Here is a 14,215-nt window from a genome sequence, read left to right on the forward strand (position 1 = left end):
CCTTTGACCCTCTGCTTTCTTTTCCTTTCTCGCCACTGCTTTCTCTGTGCTCTCTTCTGTCGTTCACTGAGATCTGCCACTTTCTTTTTTTTCCCTTCCTCTCTGTCCTTTCTCCACTTCTCTTTTGAGATATATCTGTCTTCTCTCAGGGTCAGCATCACGATGTGCTCGGTAGCGCCGCTGCTTCTCCGCAGCAGACATTGGTGCCATTCCCTGAAAAATGTATACTATTCAAAATCTTCTAAAAGTATATATATACAGGTTAATAATAATTACCAATACACACTTTTATAAATAACCCTAAACTTCTATCATCTTACGTCCCCCCTGTTACAGTGCATAGCAATAACAGGGGTGACGGTAACAGGGGGGAGATTTTATGCTAAACTTAGCCATTACTACTAGTATGATGAACAACAAGCTAGTACATGGTGACCACTAAGAACCACTTTTAACATGTTTATTAGCCATATTATAAAAATGACAAAAAAAAAATTGTTTCCACTATTAATAAGCGTAACAGGTTGGACGTGTTATGCTTTGCCACATTACAAAATCTTGCTAAAACATTGAAAAAAGGGTTGATTAAAGAGTGGTACTTACTCATCTTCTTCTTGAAAGTTTTCCCTCCAAAATATGTTACATCCGGGAGTGTCATGTGACTAAAAGAATAATCAGGTGATGTGTTCTATGGAATTCTTATCAGAATAACAGGGGTGACAGTTGATTCAGGGACACATTTTTTTAAAAGATTTTAAGTATTAAACATGCATTAATAATAAAAAAGAACATTTGATGAGGAACATTAGAAATAAGCCAATCCAGAAATGATGAAAAATCTAGATTTTTTTTTTTTTAAGTTATATTTGTAACTGAAGTCGAGCAAGCATGACTGGGGACATAGTACTTTAGTGACTTGTGCTAAAATAAAAGTAATTTACTTTTAATGTATTTATCCTGTGTATATATCAATGTGTTCTATGGTAGAGGGGGGTTAAACATACAAGAAAATGGTTTAGAAATAAGCATTAGACAAGTTTTACACTAAATATACCATATTATGTCATTAGGACTCAAATGGCACCGAATAGTAAGAATGACCCAGAAAATACTGCACGTCGAAATAAAAAAAAAATAAATATCAGATTACTTTTAAAATGAAACTCACTTTACAGTTTTGGACAGAAGTTTACATGCACCTCCTTATGGGCATGCACATCACGGTAATTCAGGGGTTTTAATTAGTTCTTTGAACTTAATATTTTCTTTTTCCAGGGTGAAATAATTGTACAGCATACATCTTTAATGACTTTAAATAAAAAACAAAAACAAAAATGAAAACACATTTTAATAAGAGTGTACCATCAAGTCAGTCAGACTCGTGGGATATTGATCTGGTCCGGTACCTCGCAGAGGGGGTTGTCGATCACTTTCAGCTGCTTTGGGGTAAATCAAATTAGGAAGAGGAGCCCTAGAGGGGCAAAAACGAGACAACCCCCCGTCTATTTTTTCACTAGTTTTTGGCTAGGGTCAGTGTCACTACTAGAAGCCTGAGGTGATACCTGGACCCTACAGAGGCTACAGAACAACTCCAGGATGGCACATCAATTCGTGCCATGGCCAGAAGGTTTGCTGTGTCTCCCGGCACAGTCTCATGAGCACGGAGATTCTAGGAGACATGCAGTTGCTCGAGGAGAGGTCCTTAAACATCGATAAGACAACTATCTGCTCCTTTGTGCAAGGAGGAACAGGGTGACCTTCAGCACTGGTGTGAATGTCTCTGATGAAACAATCGGAAACAACTCATGAGGGTAGCCTGATATTCCGGTGCTCACTGCCCAGCACCAGTGAGCCCAATTGGCATTTAAAATAGAATACCAGTCCACCACTGGCACTGTAGCTTTTCACAGATGAAAGCAGGTTCACCCTGAGCACATGTGACAAACATGAAAGGGTTTGGAGAAGATGCAGAGAGCATTATGCTGTTTGTAACATTGTTCAGCGTGACCGGTTTGGTGGTGGGTAGTGATGGTCTGGGGAGGCATATCCACTGTGGGACACACAGACCTCTTCAGGCCAGGCAACGGCACCCTGAGTGCCATCAGGTATCAGGATGAAATCCTTGGACTCCCTTTCAGACTCTATGCTGGTGCACGGCAATGCCCGGCCTCGTGTAGCGATAGTATGCAGGCAGTTCCTGGAGAATGAAGGAACTGATACGATTGATTGGCCCCCACATCTGCCTGACCTAACGATAGATTACCTCTGAGACATTATGTTTCATCCATCTCACGCTGGCAAGTTGCACCTCAGACTATCCAGGAGCTCCGTAATGCCGCAGGACACCATCCATTAATGGATTATTTAAGCCTGCCTAATGTTGCTTCACATCCTCATCTTCTCCTTTTTTTCTGACATATTCACTGTCACGTTTTGTTATCACTGATGTTCGATGTATGTTTTATGTGTCTGCTCTCCCAATATTTTGCTGTGAACGCACACAGAAAGGCGGCGACGTCCCAGAACAGAGCCAAGCCGCTAAATATGAATTACTGTGATTCAAAACTATCCTTATTTGACCACAGTAGTTCAATGAGTTTGTGCCAAAAAATGAAATGCAACTTGGATTAAAACTAATTACATTTAGGTCCATAATTTGTTGGGCAGTGACACAATCTTTTGTAATTTTGCCTCTGTACTCCACAACAGTGGGGTTTAAAATCAAACAATCAAGATGCGATTGAAGCGCACACTCAGATGTAATTCAAAGGTTTTAACAAAAAGTGTCTCATTAACTGTTTAGGATTCACTGCCACAGTTATAGTCAGTCTTTGTTTGTGGGTCTCTCTGCATTCAGTGTTTACATCACTAACTGGAAAGTACGATGTAATGGACTGAGATCAGGTGACTGACTTAGCTATTGAAGAATTTATATTTCTTTACCTTGAGAAACTGAGATAAATTCATTTTCGGTAAACAGCAGTTTGCACCTTGTATTTCCATTCACTGAGGTGGTGCATTGAGGTGAGGCCTAAGTGTCCAATTAATCTAGTAAAAATGGCTGTAATCCTGCACTTCACTCACATCTCGATTGTTCGATTTTACACTTTTTTGACATACAAAAGCAAAATAACTAAAATTGTATCTTTGCACAACAAAATTATGGACTTTACTGTAATTTTACTTTGAACAAATATTGACAATCAGCTGCAGTAGTGACAGGTGATGACTCAAGCACCACAAGTAGGACTGAATACCACACACGCAATTCACTTTCACTTTGTCTCTGCAGCCGGACACAAAAACCTTTTTAAGAAGAGCAAACATTAAAGACCTTTGCATGTGAAATTTAAGGTTTTATTTAATCTCCCAAAGCTTCCTTTGAGGAAACTAAGGCTATGTTCACACTGCAGGCGAAAGCGCATCAAATCCAATTTTTTTGACCCTATGCGACCCATATCCGATCATGGTATGACAGTGTGAACGGCACAAATCCGATATTTTCAAATCCGACCTGGGTCACTTTCGTATGTGGTACTGAATCCGATACATATCTGATGTTTTAGAAAGCGACTGCTCTTTGAACGGTCATGTCGCATTAAATCCGTTTTTTACGTCACTGACACAAGACAGACGCCAGTTATCAGCTCCGGAGAAGATATCGCGAACGCTTCCTGGCCATCCAGTATAGATGTCAGTGAAACCGTTGGGAAGACAACGTTGGAGAAACGTGAACATTTTATTCGTACTGTATAATCTGCAGATTCTGACAGAAATCTGTAACTATCCTTTGAAGCACCGCTCCTCTCTAAAACAGCAATAAGGATCATCATTAGGCCATATGTAAATAACAAAATAACTTTGTAACTTAAAGCAAAATTGGGGAACGTAAAGTCTGAAACAAGTCTTTATATTAACAGCCATCAGTCAAACAATATTGTTTGCTCTGGGTCTAAACAGAGCGTGTTGTGTGTGACGTCTTCTTTTGCGCATGCGGGCCGCTTTGAGGGTTCACGCTAGAGCGCGTTTGCTGTCACATTTTATTTGTAGTGTGAACAAGCAGACAAAAAAAACCGGATTTGATCAAAAAATCGGAATTGAGCACTAAGACCTGCAGTGTGAACGTAGCCTAAGAAACCTTCAAATATATTGAATACATTTCTACTACTAGATAATGTTCATACAGCTCCTTAGAACACAAATAAAATCATTTTCTAGATAGATTTCCCCCAAAGTGGTGTTTTTCCAACAAACAGACAAAAAACAAACAAATTATTTGTGAAAATATTTTGAAAACATCAAGAAGATCTTGTTTCATTATGAGTTAATCTGATACTTCTTTGTCTATATGTGGCTTCTTCTGAAGCACAGAAGGATGCACTGTAAATAGGATTAAATCCATTTGTAAACCTTTATTTAATCACCTGCTGCAAATGTCAAAGGAACCTACAGATGTGATGAGGAGAAAAAGCGCGCTCTCTGAGCTTGAGGTAACTCCTCGCTCTAACCCCCCCAAAACACAACAAAAAATAGAGAGAATCTTCACTGCAGTCACATCCTCATCACACAGCAAATGTTAAGCATTAATAACTCGCTCTCTTACCTAAGCGCGAGGTCTGCTTCTTCTTGATCTCCGTCAGCTTAGGGATGGGGAAGGGCCCGTAGCACTGCGTAAAAATGACTGACAGCTGCTGACTTATCACCTCATTCTGCAGACACACACAAACACCAGTGAGGACAGAAACTTTACACATATTACAGTTTTGTGGCCTCGTTTTTTTCCATGAGCAATCCGGGACAAGAAATTATGCAAATGTATGATAATATGGTTTGAAGTGCACTAAATTTATGCAAACATGAGTGTTATTAATGTCGACCCAGCACATGGGCACAGGGAGGTTTGTATTCCCAGAAAGCGTGCCTTACGTTGTCTGATGTTCCTCTAATAAGCGTTTTGTTTACATGGACATGAAAGAAAGCTCCAGTGACCTTGCTGGATCGGAGGATCTGGAACATGAGTGGCAGGCCGTGCGTGATCAGCTCCTCAGTGTACTCCTCCTCCTGGATGCAGCAGAAGTCTTTGAGCAGGCCCTGGATCAGCGGTCGGCGGTGCTGGATGAAGCAGGTACGCAGGGACTCGAGCCAGGTGTGCAGCGTCCAGGGAACACCTGGGAACACCAGCACACGGAGCGTGAATACACACAACATCCGAGAGCGAGCGGTTTCAAGGGCAACAGAACCGACCATGTTTCCATCACGTGATGGCGTTGTGGGAGGTGGAGAACGATGGCATGGTGGGTGTTTGGATTAAGGGTTTCAGTGAGAATAGAAAAGCAGCACCTGAATGTAATTAAAGAATGCTCTGTTAAATGTGTTGGACGTGAATGAAGTTTAACTGACGAGATGAGCGGAAAATTTATCATCCAGGTATTTTCATACATGTATGTTTTATGGCTTTGAAAATGGCTCATTTTTAAAAAGATTTTTTAAAAACTTAAAATATTGAAAAAAAAAAAAGTCAACAGGGAAATGGTGGGACTGAAAAGCCCAGTCTGGAGGTGGCAGGTTTATATTTCTGGTAGAGGTGTGGTCCCTTGCTCAGGGGCAGGGGAGCGGTGGTGCAGTGAGCTCAAGGGCAGTGCCAAGGAGGTTGGTGGGACAGGTGTGCGGCATTAACTAACGAGGTCTCTCCCTAGATAGATAGATAGAAGCCGGAGGAGGGGTGTGTGCTGTACACCAGCTGAAAAGCTACAGGATGTAGGTGCCAAACCTCACAGAACTGCCAGCAGTGTGTTCTCCTAATAAAAAACTGACAAATAAACACGGACGGTGTGTCAAGTCGTCCTCCTTTTCTACAATATTGTTCAGCAAAAAGTTGTATTTTAAAACATATGGCACAACTTCTCAGTTGTTCAGGTCTGTCTGTCTGTGTGTTGTTTCAGGACAGGATTGCTCCTGCTAGCAAAGCTGGAAAAGCAGCATGAGTGGTTGTAATTACTGTCCAGACAAGAACCTTTACAACAGAAAAATAAAGCCAATTGGCAAAAACTACATTTCCTCTAATCCACTGTGTTAAAATGTGCAACCTAAAAGCACAAATTAATGACGTTTACAGCCTGATACAGGTGGGTTTTATTTGGATTTTATGCTTTGTGAGGGTAACTTTGTTTTTAAACTAGCTCATTAAGCCATAAAGTTTAGTATAAATTATGTCATTATTCCACTTTGAGGGATCTCTGTGAAGTTTTGTCTTCTTCAACACATGACATGAGTTGACTCTTCAGCTTCTCCGGCTGATTTAACCCCTCAAATACAGTCACATCCATAAGATCCTGGACAATGAAGACATTTAAGTAATTCTGCCTCTGTACACAGAGCATGTCAAAGGAGGATACAGACTTCAGGCAATCATTAACGCCAAGGGATTTTCATCCAGTTATTAAAAGCAATCCTTTTATTTCAGATTAATGCAAGTTACACTCCACTTTTGAGCCTCTGAAAATTGGGGACTGTGTGTAAAAAAAGCTGTCAGTGTGACATCGTAGGGCATCGTATTGAAAAAATAAATGTGTACGGCATGCCCTTCTATACGATATTACTCGGTATGGTTTTCTGAAAATTTTTTCAAGGTTAACTTCGACCTTGGCAATAAAGGTCAAGGTCAAATGCTTAGCCAGCCGGGTACTACATTATTGTTGGGAAGTTTTATAACGATCCATAAAAAATTGTTTGTTATGTAAAGATTTTACTGATCTTCACATTTAGTGTGACCTTGACCCAATTTTCACCTAAATTAAATCAGCTGATATTGTTATTCACTGTCACACAAAATTTGAACACAATATCTTGAAAACTTGACGCTGGACTGCTAACAAACAGACAAACAAACAGAACCGATCACATAAAAAAACAAGATCACAATGGGAGAGGTTGAAGTTTGCACCTTTGTTTTTCTTTACAGGGGACAAATTTAAAAAAGGGAGAACTAATTATTTTTTTTTTTTACCACAGACGTTGTGATCACGACTGGATCACAAACTAAAATTTTAACTATCAACATAGCGCTCACCACGCAACCACGCTTTAATGAAACATAAACGATGTGAGAAAATACTCCGGACGTTTGCATCCAGAGTTTGATTACATCTCTGCGCAATGGCCAAAACAGCAGCTCGTGTCCATCTTTTATGTACAGTTTGTAATTTTGATGTCAATTTCTCAGTTTTCCACACTTTAATATTTTTTAAAAAGAGTATCCCGGCTAAATAATCCAGCCACAGAAAATGATCTTAATCGTTACCATCATCTGCAAATTTTAAACCAATGTGGATAAGAAAGTTTTAAAAGCTCATCACTCACAGATTAGCTTAAATCCTGGAAACATTGTGCCCACAGTTGTAGAAGCTGTGTACCAACACCCCTAAAGCTCGCTAATTAGCAGCTTATATCTCATGTGTAGTTTAACACTTTGGTTTTTTAACTGGTTTAACAAATGGCATATAAGGTGCTAATTGGTGACTTTTAGATGGTGCTGGTAAGTGGGTATGTTTTTACATTTGGACAGCTTACTACTTTCATCTGAAAATTCTTAAATCTATCCTTAAAAACCAACAATTGCAAAGTATCACCTGATAACCTGACAGTACAGAACAGCTACTAAATTGACTGTGAGGTTGTTTTGCTGACTAAAATCAATGAATCCTCATCAAAACCTAATCAGCAGACCACATAAGGTCTTGTGCTCAATGAGCTGGGGTGCAAGCTGATGATTGCCACATTTACAAAATGAGCACTGCCCGAGGACACAGTTCCGTCATCGTGCTCACACCTTCGACCGAGTTATTATCACCTCGGATATAAAAAGTCCTACTTGTGCGAGCGTTTCATGGTTGGATGAGTAGTTGGGATTTCTGAGGACGCGAGCACAGGACAGCACAGGACAGGACAGCACAAGCACATCTTCATGACAGCTGGAGGCAGCGGAGAGCGATGCATTTGTGCCAGTGAAGCATGCATTAGTAAATCTGACCTAAGCTGCGGATGTCTATGGTGATGTCCACATGGCCGTGCTCTGCGCTATGGTACATGGCCTCTCTCAGGGCCCTCAGTCTGGCCTTTCCTGTTCGCAGGGTCCCTCCACCATTGGCCTGGGGAGCCAACCTCTTCTCCCCTGGATCTGAACCCTCAGCTAGAATCTCCTCCAGGGACAGCACATCCCCCTTTTCTTTGTCTGAATGGGACAGGAGCTTCCGAAAAACATTCCTAGATGAGAGAAGAGAGATGAGACAAAATGACAGGGTCAGGGCGAGAGGTAAACATCTGGCCTGGGGTCGAATAATATGAAGGAAAGCTGTGAAGTCAATGGTTCCAAGTTAGACACCCACAAGCTGCATTAAATCCACATTAAGCCCATTTGGCTCTGTAGCTCTCACTGGTGCTCACTCTTAATTGACTACAAATGTCCCATTGTACTCTGAACCTGCATCACCAGCGTGTAGGAGTGATAATATATGACTCTTACAGGGATCAGGCTGAAAAGAAAAACTGTTCCAAATCTCCAAATTTATTGTACTCCATCAACATTGCATTGGATCTGAGCAACACAACGGCGCAGCAGTAACAGACGCCCTTCTTTGAGAAGAATGGACTCCAGCATGTAACATAAACAGCGTGACTGCGGCCTGATAATGCATCACTGCACCATCTGCTTCAGCGAGGAGGGTCTCGTTTGGAGTCCAAGTGCAGCAAATCATCATGTCCTGTTAGGGGAGGCTGTTTGATCATAAAATGTTGTTTTATTGGTACTAACATGCTGCTGGTTTTGTCAGGTTTGAGCAGAATTACAATGCATGCATGCATAAACCCAAACACTGCATATTCTCAGCTGCAGTAACCACCTCGATCCTTCTGGTTTCAGGCTTTTCACACAGTTTTAAACCTGCAGAGATTTGCTTCCACTCAGCAACAAGAGCATTACTGATGCAGATAAGATGTGGCTCACTGCCACCCAGAGGTGTTGGGTGGGACTGAGGTCAGGGCTCTGTGCAGACAAGTTCTTTAACAGAAACCTCTTCCTGGACAGAACTGTGCACAGGAGCTTTGTATGCAACAATTGTTTAAAAAAAAAAAAGAAAAAAAAAATGAATGGGTGCTTGCTTATGGGTCATATTTAAACTTTTAACTTAAGGCTTTTTTTTTTATATGTATCTGTCCCAAATTATACATCCTGGCCCACTTTTTCACACCACAATTTTGTGGGTTCAAACATGGCCTCAGATTTAAAGTGCCCCAGCAAAAAAAACCCCAAAACAAAAACATGCAAGTGAGTTGACGAAACGTTTTTCATGTGAAGCTAAAATTTCACACCAATCTTTATATGTGTCCGCACTTTTTAGTGAAGCTCAAAGTACACAGTGATTTGGGATGGAATGACCCAATGTTATGATGACCAGAGACAGAAATATCTTTAAAATTTGTCAACTTTTAACATGAGAAATACTAGTTGCAAAAGCAAAGTAGACCGGCACGAATACCAGTACCGCTGGTCTTCTTAGATCTTCACTAAGTTCTTTGGACTTTCCTGTTGTTCTGAGAGTTGGTCAATCCAGCAAGTGCTGTCAAACAAATCCTTTAAGCTGGAAAACAAGCTTAATGTTAGCTTACTTTATCCAATGAAAAACCAGTTCTAATGTATGTTGGGGGTTGTTGTCCTGCTGGAACACCCAGACCTGTCCAAGTTTCAAACGTCTAGCTGTTGATTTTAGGTGACAGTGAAGAATTTGGTAATTCCATCCACTTTGTGTAATGGAGCAGTACCATTGGCAGCAAACTAACACCAGAGCATGATGCTACCACCAGTGTGCTTTAAAGCTGGTATTTTTCGGTTTGAAAGACTCACCTTTACTCTTCCAAACATTGCTCCTGTCATTGTGGCCAAAAGGCTCAATCTTTGTCTCGTCTGACCATAAAACCTTGCTCCAGAAGACATATGGCTTGTCCAGGTGGGCAGCAGAAAGTTTCAGTTGAGCTTGAAGGTGTCCATTCTGAAGCAGGGGTTTATTTCTTGGTCACCTGCCTCTCAGTCCATGGAGATGTGAAACTCTCTTCACTGTGGACAGTGATGCTGATGTTCCAGCAGGTTTCCAGTTGATGGCAGGCTTGAGCCTTGATGGTTCCTGAACATCCTAATCAGTTACCTATCAGAGGTGACAGTTTGGGTCTCCTTCCAGAATTGGTGGTGACACATCCATATAACAATTGCTTGGACTGATGATCTTGGAATCTGCAGCTATTTACAAATGACTCCAAGAGACCTTCACAACTTAAATCTACAATCCTCCTTCTTAGATCTTCAGTGAGTTCCTTGGACAATGAGCGCCGTCAAACAAATTTGTTTCATGTTGGCAAAGAGAAACTACCAGAAGTCAATCATAATCACTAACAAGAACTTAATAGAGCTTGGCTTTGTCAAGTTAAAAAAACAACAACTGCAGAACCTTCATTTCCACTTATTAAAATATTTAGGTGACTGTATGTATACACTTTAATCCGTATGCATATTTTTATACTCTGTGTGGATCAAAGAAAATCCACAGTAAATGCACCCAACTCATGAACTTTTGAAGTCATTAAAGATGTTTACTTTACAATCATTCAACCCTGGGAAAAGAAAAGTTCAAAGAAGTAATTAAATCCCCAAAATACCATGAAATTCATGCCCATGAGGAGGGGATACAAACTTCTGCCCACAACTGTATTGTCTCTGAAATCCTACCTTCACCGTTTCCACCCTCACTAGAAACAAATATCTTGGATATTTTGATGAGTAGATAGCTGACAAGTTTAATGAATGCAAAGGCACAAAGAGGCTTAGTAAAAGCCCAGAATCCAAATAATTAGTCAGAAGATAGGCAGAAAGAAAAAAATACAGCAGTGAAGCACACGAACCACATGGGGAACAGGCAAAAGGCAAAAGTCCATTAAACATATAGATGAAAGACAGCAAGGAGTCCAAGGCAATAAAATACACAGGGAGGGAAAACTAGAAACAAGAAACCAGACTTGAAAGTGCCGAACCACTTGGCAGTGAGAACAAGACCATCTGGCGAAGAACAAAGGGAAGCTGGAGTCTAAACACGTACACTGGAGTGGGTGGTTAACGGACACAGGAGGGCAATTGGTGGATAGGGAACAGGTGTGGAAGACAAGGCAGGTGAAATTAAACTGGGTGAGGCGGACAGGTAACAAGGATGGAAAAAAAAAAATCCCCAAAAAGAGGAAGTAAAACTGACTGGAAAACATAAGAACTAGTGATTAAGGAAGGAAGTGCCAACAATGGATCACCATCCAGTCGATACGACATTCAGGAAACATTATTATTATCAAACCATTTTTTTTTATTAGATTCAGTTTATTTCTAAAAATAAATACATTTTTAAAAGTACAAAACCAAGATACGTCAATGCTCCAGATGGTTTAAAAAATGTTTTAAATCTGAAAGATACTCAAGACCTACACCCTTATGTAAAAAAAACCAAGCTACAAACTAAACTTTATACAGGCCCGCCTCAATTTTCACACCTATGGATATGTGCACATAACAATAAAAACGAACACTAGTAATATCCAGATGACCAGAGTGAGAACCGAACAAAATGACTCATTTAGCGAATAAGTTCTTCCTCATATTCCTCATATACACAGTTTTTTTTATACTGTAATCAAAGTCAGAAAAAGGAATATTTTGTTTTCCTTTCCAAAGATATGAACATTATCTTTATAGCTACACGGCCAGGATCCAGTTTATGTTTTTTAAAATGCGTCAAGTTTACAAGTTTACATCCAAGATGCTTTTTAATATAATCCACCAAACCACTTACGGACGCTGTCTTGGACATACTTGTAGCGTACACTCACATCTTCCTGTGCTCTTCTGCATGACTGCTTATGCTTTACATACATTCTCAAAGCCTTGTTTAATAACTCTGGCAACTGATAGACAAAATACCACAGGTAGAAATACTTGTGTGCTGGGGTCTTGGAACCTTCACTGTTAGCAACTAGCTACATTAATCCTTTTATTGTTTGCTTCTTGATGCTCGTATATGAACTTTATCTGATGTTAAATAAGAACGTCTAGTGTCTCACAGCCCTAATGCAGCTTTAACCTGCTCACATCACACTGCAGCATGACCATCACACTATAATTGATTGTCCTAATAATGCTGCATTGTGTTGTTGGCTTTCCACTCCACTCCATTTCCTGACAGCCCTCGCTGCTCTGAATGTTAATGGGCTCTGTCTTACTCAGCTGCAGGGAAATTATGTCAAACCGAAGCCACGAGAGCGGCCGAATAGACTGCGGCGCTTATCGCTGCCTGCTGTCCGACAGGGAAACTGAGATATCTGCCTCTCGTGTGCTGCAGGATTTTGTGAGAGGCAGATGGACCGGGGCAGAGTGTGTAAATGGATCAATACTGTGGTAATGGATACGTCTTGGCTGGCTGGAACTTGAGAGTGCATGTGTGTGTGTGTCTGTGCGATTGTCTGTGTCACCTGTGGCCATGTGCTGCTGCCAGGCTGAATGAGTTCATGTCTCCCAGCGGGGTGGAGGAGATGCCGTTTCGACACATGGTTCCAATCATGGGGTCAGCCCCTCTTTCCAAAAGCAAACTCACCAGCTCGAAGTTACCTAACGAGGATGACAGAGGGAAGAGATTAAAAAAGGGAGGACACACACACCCGCATTTGAAAGGTACAGCTTCAGTCCTGTGCATATATTAGAGGGCAAGAGCAGAGATGGGCAGTAACGCGTTACTGTAATCTGATTACTTTTTTCAAGTAACAAGTAAGGGATTACTATTGCAAAATCGGTAATTAGATTACCGTTACTTTCCCGTAGGAACGCTGCGTTACTGCGTTACTAAAACCGTGATTTTTTTGCGAGAATGTCTCATGACAGTGACGTAAGCGAGTGCGCCGTTAGTGACAGCAGCTGTGTGCAGATCAACAATGGATCACATATTGATTGCGGGAGAGAGTATGAGCGTGCAGCGTTTAAAGCGTGGAAGTACTGACCTTACTTTGAGTTTGATTCCATAAAAAGTGACAAAAACATTAGTGTCCGTTGTGCGTAGGAAGAAAACTTTTTACAGCGAAAAAAACCCCTAAACTTCCAAGCAAGCACCGAGTGCGCAACGACGTAATGGGAAACTCACAGAGAAACTCGCGGATTCATCAACTGACCGCGGCACACCTGCACCAGGTTAAACCTCCGCCTACCCCCAGTCCTGCTTTACAGGTGAAAATAGAGCAACAGGACCGCTGAGTCTTTGACTTTATTTATTTTCTGCTGTGTTTTACTTGCATCTATTTGAAAGAGTGAGTGTAAACACAAAAAATATTTTATTTTATGTGCTGGAATGTGCAGAAAATAGGTTTAAATGTTAAACTAATTTATTCAAGTCAGAGAATGTTGCAGATAATTACATTTTTGCTTGATGCATAAAGTTAAAAGATTAAAACTGATAAAACAAGTAAAAAAAAAAGAGACTTTTCCATTTGATTACATTTTGTATGATGATTTATGCAGAAAAAGTAGAATTGGGCTGAAAGATCTATCGCTTTATCGCCTATTCAGGTTGTAAATCGTGTTTTTAAAAAGTAACTAAGTAACTAAGTAATTAATTACTTTTGAAAATAAGTAATCAGTAAAGTAACGGGATTACTTTTTTGGGGAAGTAATCAGTAATTAGTTACTGATTACTTTTTTCAAATAACTTGACCAACACTGGGCAAGAGTTACTATTTACTCCGAGGACACGAGCAGCAAATAATAAATGTAGGTAACGTTTGCTAATCAAAGCAGAAATTCAGCCACTATCCTCTTCAAAGTTTTACTTTACTCTATAGATTACTCCCTGAAGTCTCCGTCTGTCCCACTGCACTTGTCTATCTGTGATGTGACCACCTTAAATCCCTTAAACTATGTATTTGCTCATAGGCATGGTCAGTTTTACGGGTTACTAACAAAAGTTGTGCACAGTCACTGTGCTCTCTTTATAAATAGAAACAGTATTTTTTTCTCTTTACTCACTGGTGCAATGCCTTAGTAAATTTGGCCCAATATGGAAAAAAGTACTGGGAGTTGCTGCGATTCCTATCTATGTTTCGGAAATATATATATTATCAATATTGTGTTGTGTCTAAATCCAGT

The 14,215-nt window shown here is 40.5% G+C and overlaps 1 protein-coding gene across 2 annotated transcripts in view; it reads right to left on the reverse strand.

Annotated features, from left to right (window-relative positions):
• Positions 1-14,215, reverse strand: part of LOC101475732 (ankyrin repeat- and BTB/POZ domain-containing protein 3-A) — a 254,130-nt gene that overhangs the window by 5,137 nt on the left and 234,778 nt on the right. For both annotated transcript variants that reach the window (XM_014408347.3, XM_014408346.3), the window contains 4 exons: positions 12,556-12,691; positions 8,030-8,262; positions 4,990-5,168; positions 4,604-4,709 (listed from right to left, as the gene is read on the reverse strand). In XM_014408347.3, coding sequence (XP_014263833.1) covers positions 4,604-4,709; positions 4,990-5,168; positions 8,030-8,262; positions 12,556-12,691 — 654 coding nt within the window. The remainder of the gene's footprint in view (positions 1-4,603; positions 4,710-4,989; positions 5,169-8,029; positions 8,263-12,555; positions 12,692-14,215) is intronic.

Source organism: Maylandia zebra, linkage group LG17 (genome assembly GCF_041146795.1).
Source record: "Maylandia zebra isolate NMK-2024a linkage group LG17, Mzebra_GT3a, whole genome shotgun sequence".
Classification (NCBI taxonomy): domain Eukaryota; kingdom Metazoa; phylum Chordata; class Actinopteri; order Cichliformes; family Cichlidae; genus Maylandia; species Maylandia zebra.